Consider the following 16,350-nt stretch of genomic DNA (forward strand, 5'->3'; position numbering starts at 1 on the left):
TTGTTAACATCGTTTCCTCTAGGGAACAGGACTGAGGATCTGGAGAGGGAAGGCGACTGGAGAGAAAGAAGAGGCTTCTCATATCCTTTATAATATTTGAGGAGCTTTCTCCCATATACATATATTACTTGTTAACTTTTTAAATGTTCTTTTAAAGAAAATTGATATGGCAACTTGGTAGCCTACAGAAAGAAATGTAATTTTAGGGACGGCCCGTGGCTTACTTGGGAGAATATGGTGCTGACAACACCAAAATCAAGGGTTAAGATCCCCTTACCATCTTTTAAAAAAAAAGAACTGTAATATTGTACCGTAACAGGACAAGCTTCTATTTTTTTTTTTTTAAAGAGGTACATACTGGTTTATATAATACTTAGCACCATTGTTAAGTGTTTGGGCTCTAGAGCCAGATTGCCAGGGTTAATCCTTGTGACGCTGGGTCAGGGTTCTAATTTGACTTAGCGTCAGTTTCTTCGTGTATCTGTTGAGGAAAACCTATTTATTGTGTTGCTGTGAGAGTTAATATGATGCACGTAAAGCACTGAGTACATTGATTAGTTCAGAATAAATGCTTGATGAATGTTAGTTTTTTGGGTTTTTTTTAGTTAAAAATTTATAAAGCCATGGAGAATTTGGAATGGAATCACATATATCTTTTATTCTGGGCTGACTGGTTAGCTCAGTTGGTTAGAATGTGTTGTTAAAATATACCTTTTTTTTTCTTCTGGTGGCTGGCTGGTATGAGGATCTGAATCCTTGACCTTGGTGTTATCAATACTGCACTCTAATCAACTGAGTTAAGCAGCTGGCTGATATGTATCTTTTGTTCTTTGGGCCCATTGATCACAGAGATGATATGCTAATTCTTAAAAAGAAATGATATTCATTTTGTTTAAGTCGCTGGAATAGTTGTTGTGATTTAATCCCCAATAAATCTACAAAAGTTGCTCCAGGAAGATCATGCCAGAAAGAGGTTGCATTGTATTGCTAACCTATGCCTTTAGATTTTAGATTTATGGGGCTGGCCGTTTAGCTCAGTTGGTTAGATCACAGCCTTGTAACACCAAGGTCAAGGGTTTGGATCCCCATACTGGCCAGCTTCCGGGGGGGGGGGGGGGGGGGGAAGATTTTAGATTTATGTGCGATTTGAAGTTTCTGATCTTTGACTAACAACAGCTAAGATTGCCATGTGTTTTTTGAAACTAAGTCAGATATTAACTTAAATGTAGTCTTGTATTTTCCTTCAGAAGAATATATCTTTAGCATTTATTGTTTTTTAAAGTCCCTTTTTTTGTTGTTGCTTTTTTTTTTTTACTAACTTTTCTATCAAATTGTGGAGTTCAAGGGTATTATTTTATTCAAAATCATAGTTATTGAGAGGCTTAGAGATTTTATAGTTATGTTATGAAGTAAAACTTAGGTTTTGTAAATATGTATTTAGGTTTTTAAAATATGTATTACATTTTTCTGTTCATGGCAATTTTCTTTATATGGAGAGCAGAATACTACTACTGCTAAGGTCATGAATATTGGAATCCTTGCCAGGCTATTTAGTGTTTTTTATTCCATGACCACAGATATTAACTAGACAGAATTAGAAAATTTTTATATATGGAGCAAATCTATAGCTAACACTAGTAAAACAGTTCAAAACATATGCCTAATAAAGGAGTTAGTAATGTCATCTTCAGATATATTTATTACTTTTTTCCACTGCAGTTTTTTTTTATTGAGGTAAAATTCATGTAATGTAAAATTAACCATTTTAAAGTGAGCAATTCAGTGGCATTTAGTATATTCACAATATTGTACAACCATCACCTCTACTAGTTCCCAAACATTTTCATCACGCCAAAAGGGAACTCCACTCTCTACTCAACTGCTGGCAACCACCAATTTGCTATCTCTGTGGATTTACCTTTTCCGGATATTTTGTATAAATGGAATCATACAGTATGTGGAATTTTGTGTCTAGCTTCTTTCATTTAGCATAATGTCTTCAAGGTTCGTTCATGTTGTAGCATATATAAGTACTTCATTCTTTTTATGGCTGAATAATATTTCATTTTATGTATATACCACAATTTGTTTATTTATCCATTTATCCATTGATGGACATTTGGTTTGGTTCTACCTTTTAGCTATAATGAATGGTGCTGCTATGACCGTGCATATACAGGGATTTGTTTCAGTGCCCATTTAATTTTCTGAGGAACCACCAAATGGTTTTCCACTCAGGCTGCACTATTTTCCATTTCCACCTGCAATTTATGAGGGTTCCATTTTCTGCACATCCTCACCAACAGTTGTTATTCTCCATGTTTTTGGATTTTTAAAATCATATCTATCCAAGTGGGTATGAAGTGGTGTCTCATTATAGTTTTAATTTGCATTTCTCTAATGACTATTTGTATTAAGCATCTTTTCATGTGCTTGTTAGCCATTTGTATATTTTCTTCAAACAAATGTTTATCCAAGCGTTTTGCCCATTTTTAAATTGGGTTGTTTGTCTTTTTATTAAGAATTTTTTACTTATTGTGGATACTAGACCCTTATCAGATAAAGGATTTGCAAATATTTTCTCCTGTTCTGTAGATTGTCTTTTTACTTTCTTGATCATTTCCATTGATGTGCAGAAGTTTTTAATTTTGATGATGTCCAGTTTATCTATTTTTTCTTTTGTTGCACATAATTTTGTTCTCATACTTGAGAATCTATTGCCAAATCCAAGGTTGTGAAGACTTACCCTTATGTTTTCTTCTAAGAGTTTTATGGTTTTAGTTGATATACTGAGGTCATCAGTCAGTTTTGAACTAATTTTTGTATATGATGTGAGATAAGGGTTCAACTTCATCATTTTGCATGCAGATATTCAGTTGTTCCAGCATTAGTTATGAAAGAGAATGTTATTTTCCACTGAATTGTCTTGGCACTCTTGTTGAAAATCCATCAACCACAGATGTATAAGTTTATTTCTGGACTCTGTTATTTTCCATTTGTCTATACATCTATTTTTATGCCAGTGCCACACTGTTTTAATTACTGTTGCTTTGTAGTAAGTTTTAAAGCCACAAAGTATGAATCCTCCAACTTGGTTCTTCTTTTTCATTATTGTTTTGGCTGTTTGGGGCCTCTTGCAATTCCATATGAATTTGAGAATTCCTTTTTTTTTTTTTTTTTGCAGAAATGGAAAAGAAAAGAAAAGGCCATTGGAATTTTACTAGGAATTGCAATATATCTGTAGATTGCTTTGGGTAGTATTGCCATCTTAACAATATCAAGTCTTCCAATACATGAACATGGAGTTTTCTTCCATATATTTAGGTCCACTTTAATTTCTTTCAGCAATGTTTTGTAGTTTTCAATATACAAGTCTTTCACTTCCTTGGTTAAAGTTATTAATAAATGTTATATTCTTTTGGATGCTATTATAATTGGAATTGTTTTCTTGATTTCATTATGAGATTGCTCATTGCTGGTATATACAAAACTGAACTTTGTTGATATTGTACTGTGCAACTTTGCTCAGAGTTTATTTAACTCTTGTAGCTTTATTGTGGATTCTTTGGGATTTATATTTATTATTTTTGTTTCCTGACTGTTGTAATGTATGTGTGGTCTTTGCTTAGGAGTCAGGATGTAAAACTATATGTGATTTTTCATTTGTAATATCCTAAGTAATTTTCCTTCGATACTTATTCCCTTGCAGTATGTTCTTCACATAAAAGCTAGAACAGCCCTTTAAAATCATTAATCAGGTTTTTTCATTTATGTGCAAAACCTTCCACTGGTTTATTCATTAGAGTAAAAGCTTAAGACTTGACAAGGTACTACAAAGCCCTGTCTGATCTGTCACTGGCCAACTCTTTGCCACTTTACCTCTTCTTCATTGCAGTCATAGTGGCCTTGGCCTTCTTCTTGTCCTGGAGCAATCTATCTTAGGGACCTTCATGCTTTCCATCTACCTAGAGTCCTATTCCTCTGGATATTCTGATGGCTCATTCTCTGTTTCCTTAAGGTGTCTGCAAATGTCATCTCCTGAGAGTCTTCCCCTAAAATAGCACCTAACTTCATTCTTTATCTTCTTACCCTACTTTAATTTTTCTTCAAACCCCTTATCACTATCTGACATTATGCGGGATAGAAGTTTCCTGAAGATAGGTATGTTGTCTGTTGTTCACTACTGAATCCCTTGCTCTTAGAATGGTGTCACATTGAGGGGGAAGGGGAGTGATTGGATAAGGGGCATAAAGAATAAGTGTGATTTGTAACAATGAATATGCTAATAAAAAATTCAAAAAATAAAAGATTGGTGTCACATGTAATAGACACCTAATATTTGTTGAATGAGTGAATAAATGAAGTTTCCTTAAGTGAAAGGAAAAGAAGACTAATATAAACTGAATACTCATAATGGACCAAACATTGTTTTAGGCATCTGATATATGTGATTCACATTTAATCTTCTTGAGGATATGTATTATCGCCATTGATCAGTAAGGAAACTGAGACTTAGAAAAAATAAACAATTCACCCTAGCTAGTATTTGAAATCTGGTCTGTAGTACTTGATTCCAAAGCAAAGGCTTTTTCCACCCTGTTATTTTTAAATTATTAAATATTCCATATATTGTAGAGAATATAAATATAGATAATAAATGATTTAAATTGAGCATATAAATTAGTACATAATTAATTTCAAATGAATGGTACTAATAAATTTTATTATTATTTGGAAAGTCATTAGGCCAAATTGAAATATTTGGCACACAGTAGGCTCAAAATCAGTCATTTGGATTCACCAAATTTATGAACAGGTGAGGGTCTGGCTTTTAAATCTGATGGAGAAAAAGAGCAAGGGCATTTTAGGTACAGGGAGCAGCATGAGCAAATGTGCTATGCAAACTTGTTAAAAGGATAATAGAATTCTTGAGGAGCTGAGAATTAATGTTAGGGGTGCTGTGACATGTTTGAGAAAGGTGAGTTGGAGATTAGATTGTGATGAATTTCAGTTGCCTGGCTAAAGTGTTTGAATGTTATACTGTAATTATTGGGGAGTTATAGAATAATGATGATACTGAACATTTGTATGGGCTTATGGGCAATAGAATGTGTGAGCTTTGGAGCAAAACTGTCTGGGTTCAAAACCTGGCTCTGTCTTATACTAGCTCAGTAACCTTGAGCAAATTACTTTACCTCTTAGTGCTCTAGTTTCCTCATCAATCAAATGGAGAAAAAAGTTTTTAACTTACAGAGCCATTATGATGATTAAATGAACTATTATTATATGCAGAAATACTGAAAATAATGGTTAACACATAATAAGCATTCTATAAATATTAAGCATTATCATTTATATCGCATTTAAATTTTCACATTGCTTTCATGTGTACTATTTCTTTTAATTTTTGCAGCAGCTCTGTGAGGTAGGTATTAATATATCCAGTTTAACGATGGAGAAAACAAAGCCAAAGAGGATGTGTCATGCCCGATAGCAATCCCCAGCTGACAAAACTGATCATATGATAGTCTAAGCTATTTTTCACCATGACTCTTTATAATCTAAGAAACTAATGGAATAACATGCTAAAATATAAGTTTTAGGAAAATTATTCTAGTGGCATTTTACAGAGTAAAATTAAGAAGGAAAGAACTTGCAGGCAAGTTCATCAGGCTTCTAAAATAATCTATGTTTAGGTTTTATTTATGAAAAATTCCTATTCCAGGGCTCTGTCATTGAGAATGAAAAGATAATTAAAGGAGACATTATGGATTCTGCAACTAACCAATAAATTAATTTTTTTCAGCTGTATTTAAACTTGAAACAGATAGAAATATTTGGCCCTTGATAAGAATCTATCGGGGTGGCTTTCTTCTGATTGAATTCCTTTTCCTACTGGGCATCAACACATATGGCTGGAGACAGGCTGGAGTAAATCATGTGCTCATCTTTGAACTTAATCCGAGAAGCAATTTTCTTTATATGGAGAGCAGAATACTACTACTGCTAAGGTCATGAATATTGGAATCCTTGCCAGGCTATTTAGTGTTTTTTATTCCATGACCACAGATATTAACTAGACAGAATTAGAAAATTTTTATATATGGAGCAAATCTATAGCTAACACTAGTAAAACAGTTCAAAACATATGCCTAATAAAGGAGTTAGTAATGTCATCTTCAGATATATTTATTACTTTTTTCCACTGCAGTTTTTTTTTATTGAGGTAAAATTCATGTAATGTAAAATTAACCATTTTAAAGTGAGCAATTCAGTGGCATTTAGTATATTCACAATATTGTACAACCATCACCTCTACTAGTTCCCAAACATTTTCATCACGCCAAAAGGGAACTCCACTCTCTACTCAACTGCTGGCAACCACCAATTTGCTATCTCTGTGGATTTACCTTTTCCGGATATTTTGTATAAATGGAATCATACAGTATGTGGAATTTTGTGTCTAGCTTCTTTCATTTAGCATAATGTCTTCAAGGTTCGTTCATGTTGTAGCATATATAAGTACTTCATTCTTTTTATGGCTGAATAATATTTCATTTTATGTATATACCACAATTTGTTTATTTATCCATTTATCCATTGATGGACATTTGGTTTGGTTCTACCTTTTAGCTATAATGAATGGTGCTGCTATGACCGTGCATATACAGGGATTTGTTTCAGTGCCCATTTAATTTTCTGAGGAACCACCAAATGGTTTTCCACTCAGGCTGCACTATTTTCCATTTCCACCTGCAATTTATGAGGGTTCCATTTTCTGCACATCCTCACCAACAGTTGTTATTCTCCATGTTTTTGGATTTTTAAAATCATATCTATCCAAGTGGGTATGAAGTGGTGTCTCATTATAGTTTTAATTTGCATTTCTCTAATGACTATTTGTATTAAGCATCTTTTCATGTGCTTGTTAGCCATTTGTATATTTTCTTCAAACAAATGTTTATCCAAGCGTTTTGCCCATTTTTAAATTGGGTTGTTTGTCTTTTTATTAAGAATTTTTTACTTATTGTGGATACTAGACCCTTATCAGATAAAGGATTTGCAAATATTTTCTCCTGTTCTGTAGATTGTCTTTTTACTTTCTTGATCATTTCCATTGATGTGCAGAAGTTTTTAATTTTGATGATGTCCAGTTTATCTATTTTTTCTTTTGTTGCACATAATTTTGTTCTCATACTTGAGAATCTATTGCCAAATCCAAGGTTGTGAAGACTTACCCTTATGTTTTCTTCTAAGAGTTTTATGGTTTTAGTTGATATACTGAGGTCATCAGTCAGTTTTGAACTAATTTTTGTATATGATGTGAGATAAGGGTTCAACTTCATCATTTTGCATGCAGATATTCAGTTGTTCCAGCATTAGTTATGAAAGAGAATGTTATTTTCCACTGAATTGTCTTGGCACTCTTGTTGAAAATCCATCAACCACAGATGTATAAGTTTATTTCTGGACTCTGTTATTTTCCATTTGTCTATACATCTATTTTTATGCCAGTGCCACACTGTTTTAATTACTGTTGCTTTGTAGTAAGTTTTAAAGCCACAAAGTATGAATCCTCCAACTTGGTTCTTCTTTTTCATTATTGTTTTGGCTGTTTGGGGCCTCTTGCAATTCCATATGAATTTGAGAATTCCTTTTTTTTTTTTTTTTTGCAGAAATGGAAAAGAAAAGAAAAGGCCATTGGAATTTTACTAGGAATTGCAATATATCTGTAGATTGCTTTGGGTAGTATTGCCATCTTAACAATATCAAGTCTTCCAATACATGAACATGGAGTTTTCTTCCATATATTTAGGTCCACTTTAATTTCTTTCAGCAATGTTTTGTAGTTTTCAATATACAAGTCTTTCACTTCCTTGGTTAAAGTTATTAATAAATGTTATATTCTTTTGGATGCTATTATAATTGGAATTGTTTTCTTGATTTCATTATGAGATTGCTCATTGCTGGTATATACAAAACTGAACTTTGTTGATATTGTACTGTGCAACTTTGCTCAGAGTTTATTTAACTCTTGTAGCTTTATTGTGGATTCTTTGGGATTTATATTTATTATTTTTGTTTCCTGACTGTTGTAATGTATGTGTGGTCTTTGCTTAGGAGTCAGGATGTAAAACTATATGTGATTTTTCATTTGTAATATCCTAAGTAATTTTCCTTCGATACTTATTCCCTTGCAGTATGTTCTTCACATAAAAGCTAGAACAGCCCTTTAAAATCATTAATCAGGTTTTTTCATTTATGTGCAAAACCTTCCACTGGTTTATTCATTAGAGTAAAAGCTTAAGACTTGACAAGGTACTACAAAGCCCTGTCTGATCTGTCACTGGCCAACTCTTTGCCACTTTACCTCTTCTTCATTGCAGTCATAGTGGCCTTGGCCTTCTTCTTGTCCTGGAGCAATCTATCTTAGGTACCTTCATGCTTTCCATCTACCTAGAGTCCTATTCCTCTGGATATTCTGATGGCTCATTCTCTGTTTCCTTAAGGTGTCTGCAAATGTCATCTCCTGAGAGTCTTCCCCTAAAATAGCACCTAACTTCATTCTTTATCTTCTTACCCTACTTTAATTTTTCTTCAAACCCCTTATCACTATCTGACATTATGCGGGATAGAAGTTTCCTGAAGATAGGTATGTTGTCTGTTGTTCACTACTGAATCCCTTGCTCTTAGAATGGTGTCACATTGAGGGGGAAGGGGAGTGATTGGATAAGGGGCATAAAGAATAAGTGTGATTTGTAACAATGAATATGCTAATAAAAAATTCAAAAAATAAAAGATTGGTGTCACATGTAATAGACACCTAATATTTGTTGAATGAGTGAATAAATGAAGTTTCCTTAAGTGAAAGGAAAAGAAGACTAATATAAACTGAATACTCATAATGGACCAAACATTGTTTTAGGCATCTGATATATGTGATTCACATTTAATCTTCTTGAGGATATGTATTATCGCCATTGATCAGTAAGGAAACTGAGACTTAGAAAAAATAAACAATTCACCCTAGCTAGTATTTGAAATCTGGTCTGTAGTACTTGATTCCAAAGCAAAGGCTTTTTCCACCCTGTTATTTTTAAATTATTAAATATTCCATATATTGTAGAGAATATAAATATAGATAATAAATGATTTAAATTGAGCATATAAATTAGTACATAATTAATTTCAAATGAATGGTACTAATAAATTTTATTATTATTTGGAAAGTCATTAGGCCAAATTGAAATATTTGGCACACAGTAGGCTCAAAATCAGTCATTTGGATTCACCAAATTTATGAACAGGTGAGGGTCTGGCTTTTAAATCTGATGGAGAAAAAGAGCAAGGGCATTTTAGGTACAGGGAGCAGCATGAGCAAATGTGCTATGCAAACTTGTTAAAAGGATAATAGAATTCTTGAGGAGCTGAGAATTAATGTTAGGGGTGCTGTGACATGTTTGAGAAAGGTGAGTTGGAGATTAGATTGTGATGAATTTCAGTTGCCTGGCTAAAGTGTTTGAATGTTATACTGTAATTATTGGGGAGTTATAGAATAATGATGATACTGAACATTTGTATGGGCTTATGGGCAATAGAATGTGTGAGCTTTGGAGCAAAACTGTCTGGGTTCAAAACCTGGCTCTGTCTTATACTAGCTCAGTAACCTTGAGCAAATTACTTTACCTCTTAGTGCTCTAGTTTCCTCATCAATCAAATGGAGAAAAAAGTTTTTAACTTACAGAGCCATTATGATGATTAAATGAACTATTATTATATGCAGAAATACTGAAAATAATGGTTAACACATAATAAGCATTCTATAAATATTAAGCATTATCATTTATATCGCATTTAAATTTTCACATTGCTTTCATGTGTACTATTTCTTTTAATTTTTGCAGCAGCTCTGTGAGGTAGGTATTAATATATCCAGTTTAACGATGGAGAAAACAAAGCCAAAGAGGATGTGTCATGCCCGATAGCAATCCCCAGCTGACAAAACTGATCATATGATAGTCTAAGCTATTTTTCACCATGACTCTTTATAATCTAAGAAACTAATGGAATAACATGCTAAAATATAAGTTTTAGGAAAATTATTCTAGTGGCATTTTACAGAGTAAAATTAAGAAGGAAAGAACTTGCAGGCAAGTTCATCAGGCTTCTAAAATAATCTATGTTTAGGTTTTATTTATGAAAAATTCCTATTCCAGGGCTCTGTCATTGAGAATGAAAAGATAATTAAAGGAGACATTATGGATTCTGCAACTAACCAATAAATTAATTTTTTTCAGCTGTATTTAAACTTGAAACAGATAGAAATATTTGGCCCTTGATAAGAATCTATCGGGGTGGCTTTCTTCTGATTGAATTCCTTTTCCTACTGGGCATCAACACATATGGCTGGAGACAGGCTGGAGTAAATCATGTGCTCATCTTTGAACTTAATCCGAGAAGCAATTTTCTTTATATGGAGAGCAGAATACTACTACTGCTAAGGTCATGAATATTGGAATCCTTGCCAGGCTATTTAGTGTTTTTTATTCCATGACCACAGATATTAACTAGACAGAATTAGAAAATTTTTATATATGGAGCAAATCTATAGCTAACACTAGTAAAACAGTTCAAAACATATGCCTAATAAAGGAGTTAGTAATGTCATCTTCAGATATATTTATTACTTTTTTCCACTGCAGTTTTTTTTTATTGAGGTAAAATTCATGTAATGTAAAATTAACCATTTTAAAGTGAGCAATTCAGTGGCATTTAGTATATTCACAATATTGTACAACCATCACCTCTACTAGTTCCCAAACATTTTCATCACGCCAAAAGGGAACTCCACTCTCTACTCAACTGCTGGCAACCACCAATTTGCTATCTCTGTGGATTTACCTTTTCCGGATATTTTGTATAAATGGAATCATACAGTATGTGGAATTTTGTGTCTAGCTTCTTTCATTTAGCATAATGTCTTCAAGGTTCGTTCATGTTGTAGCATATATAAGTACTTCATTCTTTTTATGGCTGAATAATATTTCATTTTATGTATATACCACAATTTGTTTATTTATCCATTTATCCATTGATGGACATTTGGTTTGGTTCTACCTTTTAGCTATAATGAATGGTGCTGCTATGACCGTGCATATACAGGGATTTGTTTCAGTGCCCATTTAATTTTCTGAGGAACCACCAAATGGTTTTCCACTCAGGCTGCACTATTTTCCATTTCCACCTGCAATTTATGAGGGTTCCATTTTCTGCACATCCTCACCAACAGTTGTTATTCTCCATGTTTTTGGATTTTTAAAATCATATCTATCCAAGTGGGTATGAAGTGGTGTCTCATTATAGTTTTAATTTGCATTTCTCTAATGACTATTTGTATTAAGCATCTTTTCATGTGCTTGTTAGCCATTTGTATATTTTCTTCAAACAAATGTTTATCCAAGCGTTTTGCCCATTTTTAAATTGGGTTGTTTGTCTTTTTATTAAGAATTTTTTACTTATTGTGGATACTAGACCCTTATCAGATAAAGGATTTGCAAATATTTTCTCCTGTTCTGTAGATTGTCTTTTTACTTTCTTGATCATTTCCATTGATGTGCAGAAGTTTTTAATTTTGATGATGTCCAGTTTATCTATTTTTTCTTTTGTTGCACATAATTTTGTTCTCATACTTGAGAATCTATTGCCAAATCCAAGGTTGTGAAGACTTACCCTTATGTTTTCTTCTAAGAGTTTTATGGTTTTAGTTGATATACTGAGGTCATCAGTCAGTTTTGAACTAATTTTTGTATATGATGTGAGATAAGGGTTCAACTTCATCATTTTGCATGCAGATATTCAGTTGTTCCAGCATTAGTTATGAAAGAGAATGTTATTTTCCACTGAATTGTCTTGGCACTCTTGTTGAAAATCCATCAACCACAGATGTATAAGTTTATTTCTGGACTCTGTTATTTTCCATTTGTCTATACATCTATTTTTATGCCAGTGCCACACTGTTTTAATTACTGTTGCTTTGTAGTAAGTTTTAAAGCCACAAAGTATGAATCCTCCAACTTGGTTCTTCTTTTTCATTATTGTTTTGGCTGTTTGGGGCCTCTTGCAATTCCATATGAATTTGAGAATTCCTTTTTTTTTTTTTTTTTGCAGAAATGGAAAAGAAAAGAAAAGGCCATTGGAATTTTACTAGGAATTGCAATATATCTGTAGATTGCTTTGGGTAGTATTGCCATCTTAACAATATCAAGTCTTCCAATACATGAACATGGAGTTTTCTTCCATATATTTAGGTCCACTTTAATTTCTTTCAGCAATGTTTTGTAGTTTTCAATATACAAGTCTTTCACTTCCTTGGTTAAAGTTATTAATAAATGTTATATTCTTTTGGATGCTATTATAATTGGAATTGTTTTCTTGATTTCATTATGAGATTGCTCATTGCTGGTATATACAAAACTGAACTTTGTTGATATTGTACTGTGCAACTTTGCTCAGAGTTTATTTAACTCTTGTAGCTTTATTGTGGATTCTTTGGGATTTATATTTATTATTTTTGTTTCCTGACTGTTGTAATGTATGTGTGGTCTTTGCTTAGGAGTCAGGATGTAAAACTATATGTGATTTTTCATTTGTAATATCCTAAGTAATTTTCCTTCGATACTTATTCCCTTGCAGTATGTTCTTCACATAAAAGCTAGAACAGCCCTTTAAAATCATTAATCAGGTTTTTTCATTTATGTGCAAAACCTTCCACTGGTTTATTCATTAGAGTAAAAGCTTAAGACTTGACAAGGTACTACAAAGCCCTGTCTGATCTGTCACTGGCCAACTCTTTGCCACTTTACCTCTTCTTCATTGCAGTCATAGTGGCCTTGGCCTTCTTCTTGTCCTGGAGCAATCTATCTTAGGGACCTTCATGCTTTCCATCTACCTAGAGTCCTATTCCTCTGGATATTCTGATGGCTCATTCTCTGTTTCCTTAAGGTGTCTGCAAATGTCATCTCCTGAGAGTCTTCCCCTAAAATAGCACCTAACTTCATTCTTTATCTTCTTACCCTACTTTAATTTTTCTTCAAACCCCTTATCACTATCTGACATTATGCGGGATAGAAGTTTCCTGAAGATAGGTATGTTGTCTGTTGTTCACTACTGAATCCCTTGCTCTTAGAATGGTGTCACATTGAGGGGGAAGGGGAGTGATTGGATAAGGGGCATAAAGAATAAGTGTGATTTGTAACAATGAATATGCTAATAAAAAATTCAAAAAATAAAAGATTGGTGTCACATGTAATAGACACCTAATATTTGTTGAATGAGTGAATAAATGAAGTTTCCTTAAGTGAAAGGAAAAGAAGACTAATATAAACTGAATACTCATAATGGACCAAACATTGTTTTAGGCATCTGATATATGTGATTCACATTTAATCTTCTTGAGGATATGTATTATCGCCATTGATCAGTAAGGAAACTGAGACTTAGAAAAAATAAACAATTCACCCTAGCTAGTATTTGAAATCTGGTCTGTAGTACTTGATTCCAAAGCAAAGGCTTTTTCCACCCTGTTATTTTTAAATTATTAAATATTCCATATATTGTAGAGAATATAAATATAGATAATAAATGATTTAAATTGAGCATATAAATTAGTACATAATTAATTTCAAATGAATGGTACTAATAAATTTTATTATTATTTGGAAAGTCATTAGGCCAAATTGAAATATTTGGCACACAGTAGGCTCAAAATCAGTCATTTGGATTCACCAAATTTATGAACAGGTGAGGGTCTGGCTTTTAAATCTGATGGAGAAAAAGAGCAAGGGCATTTTAGGTACAGGGAGCAGCATGAGCAAATGTGCTATGCAAACTTGTTAAAAGGATAATAGAATTCTTGAGGAGCTGAGAATTAATGTTAGGGGTGCTGTGACATGTTTGAGAAAGGTGAGTTGGAGATTAGATTGTGATGAATTTCAGTTGCCTGGCTAAAGTGTTTGAATGTTATACTGTAATTATTGGGGAGTTATAGAATAATGATGATACTGAACATTTGTATGGGCTTATGGGCAATAGAATGTGTGAGCTTTGGAGCAAAACTGTCTGGGTTCAAAACCTGGCTCTGTCTTATACTAGCTCAGTAACCTTGAGCAAATTACTTTACCTCTTAGTGCTCTAGTTTCCTCATCAATCAAATGGAGAAAAAAGTTTTTAACTTACAGAGCCATTATGATGATTAAATGAACTATTATTATATGCAGAAATACTGAAAATAATGGTTAACACATAATAAGCATTCTATAAATATTAAGCATTATCATTTATATCGCATTTAAATTTTCACATTGCTTTCATGTGTACTATTTCTTTTAATTTTTGCAGCAGCTCTGTGAGGTAGGTATTAATATATCCAGTTTAACGATGGAGAAAACAAAGCCAAAGAGGATGTGTCATGCCCGATAGCAATCCCCAGCTGACAAAACTGATCATATGATAGTCTAAGCTATTTTTCACCATGACTCTTTATAATCTAAGAAACTAATGGAATAACATGCTAAAATATAAGTTTTAGGAAAATTATTCTAGTGGCATTTTACAGAGTAAAATTAAGAAGGAAAGAACTTGCAGGCAAGTTCATCAGGCTTCTAAAATAATCTATGTTTAGGTTTTATTTATGAAAAATTCCTATTCCAGGGCTCTGTCATTGAGAATGAAAAGATAATTAAAGGAGACATTATGGATTCTGCAACTAACCAATAAATTAATTTTTTTCAGCTGTATTTAAACTTGAAACAGATAGAAATATTTGGCCCTTGATAAGAATCTATCGGGGTGGCTTTCTTCTGATTGAATTCCTTTTCCTACTGGGCATCAACACATATGGCTGGAGACAGGCTGGAGTAAATCATGTGCTCATCTTTGAACTTAATCCGAGAAGCAATTTGTCTCATCAACATCTCTTTGAGGTAATCAAAGCAAGACATAAAGTCCCTTGAATATAGTTTGCATTAGCTATATAAGCTGGTTTAGTGGGGATTGAAATCCGTCTTCTACTTAAAGAAAATTATTGACTTAATAACCATTCATTTTTCTTAAATTTGTTTTTATTAAAAATATTTCTGAGTAATGGTAAAAATAAAATAAGTTTTTCTTTTTGTCTTCTTTATCCTTTACCAGATTGCTGGATTCCTTGGGATTTTGTGGTGCCTGAGCCTTCTGGCATGCTTCTTTGCTCCAATTAGTGTCATCCCCACATATGTTTATCCACTTGCCCTTTATGGATTTATGATTTTCTTTCTTATCAACCCCACCAAAACTTTCTATTATAAATCCCGCTTTTGGCTGCTTAAACTGCTGGTAAGTCCAAAAAGTTACGTACCATTTTTAGAGTCATATACTCGTCGTTAGTTTCCTCTAAGATAAAACCACAGCCACTAGTCTATACAACTACATATGGCATTGTTCACATTGTAGTTTATGTGAATGGTGCCCCAGCTCCAGAGAAAAACATTCGTGCATTTTTTTTCCTACTAAAACAAGTTAAGATGTGGTCAGATATTGAAGTGGTTTTGAAAATTGTAATTATTTATTACTTCATTATACAAATTATTTAACCAGCTGTGATAACATGTAAAACTTAATGTTTCCTTTTTTAAAAAAAGTTGTAAAACTATTGTTATTTTCCTATTAAGTTGATGTGAATGTCAACCAAACTGTATTTTCAGATTGGATCTCTAAAAGCAGTAGGAATATCTTGCCAGATCACCAAATTTAATTTGAGAAACTGACTTTGATTCCTGTTTATAATAAATTGCATTTCTTCTTCCACTTTACCTATTTCTTAATGATCTCAAAATCATTCAGTGTCAGCAATAGGATATAGAAATTTCTGCAAAAGTAAAAAGCTTTATCCTGTAAAGACAACTCTGGGGGGAGACTTCTGCTTACTCCTAACTTAAGCCAGCTTTATTTTGAAAACCAATTGAGAATGCTTTCATATAATTATTTTTTAGATTTTTAATTGTAACTAACAATAGAGTGAAGATTAGTGACTAAATTGACCAATCTCTATACAGACTTTCAGAATTGCCATAATTATTTTCTCACCTCTTTTTCACCTTATAAGTGTACCTTTCTGAAAACTGTAGGTTTTGTTACTTTTTCCTTTTGTATGACTCTTATGGTTAGCAGAGTTTTTTTGTTCTTAGCAATACGTAACTAAATTTTTAAAATTTGAATACATAAAATAAGGCTTTTCTATTAAAGAAACAAACAAACAAACATAGTAAGCACTCAACAAATAAAAGGCAATTTATGTTCCAGCTCAGGTAAGTA

General features: G+C 32.9%; 1 protein-coding gene across 1 annotated transcript in view; it reads left to right on the forward strand.

The window, feature by feature from the left end:
- Positions 1–16,350, forward strand: part of XPR1 (xenotropic and polytropic retrovirus receptor 1) — a 232,509-nt gene that overhangs the window by 160,507 nt on the left and 55,652 nt on the right. The window contains exons 8-9 of the mRNA XM_063104379.1: positions 14,791–14,981; positions 15,193–15,372. Coding sequence (XP_062960449.1) covers positions 14,791–14,981; positions 15,193–15,372 — 371 coding nt within the window. The remainder of the gene's footprint in view (positions 1–14,790; positions 14,982–15,192; positions 15,373–16,350) is intronic.

This window comes from Cynocephalus volans, chromosome 8, assembly GCF_027409185.1.
Source record: "Cynocephalus volans isolate mCynVol1 chromosome 8, mCynVol1.pri, whole genome shotgun sequence".
NCBI lineage: Eukaryota > Metazoa > Chordata > Mammalia > Dermoptera > Cynocephalidae > Cynocephalus > Cynocephalus volans.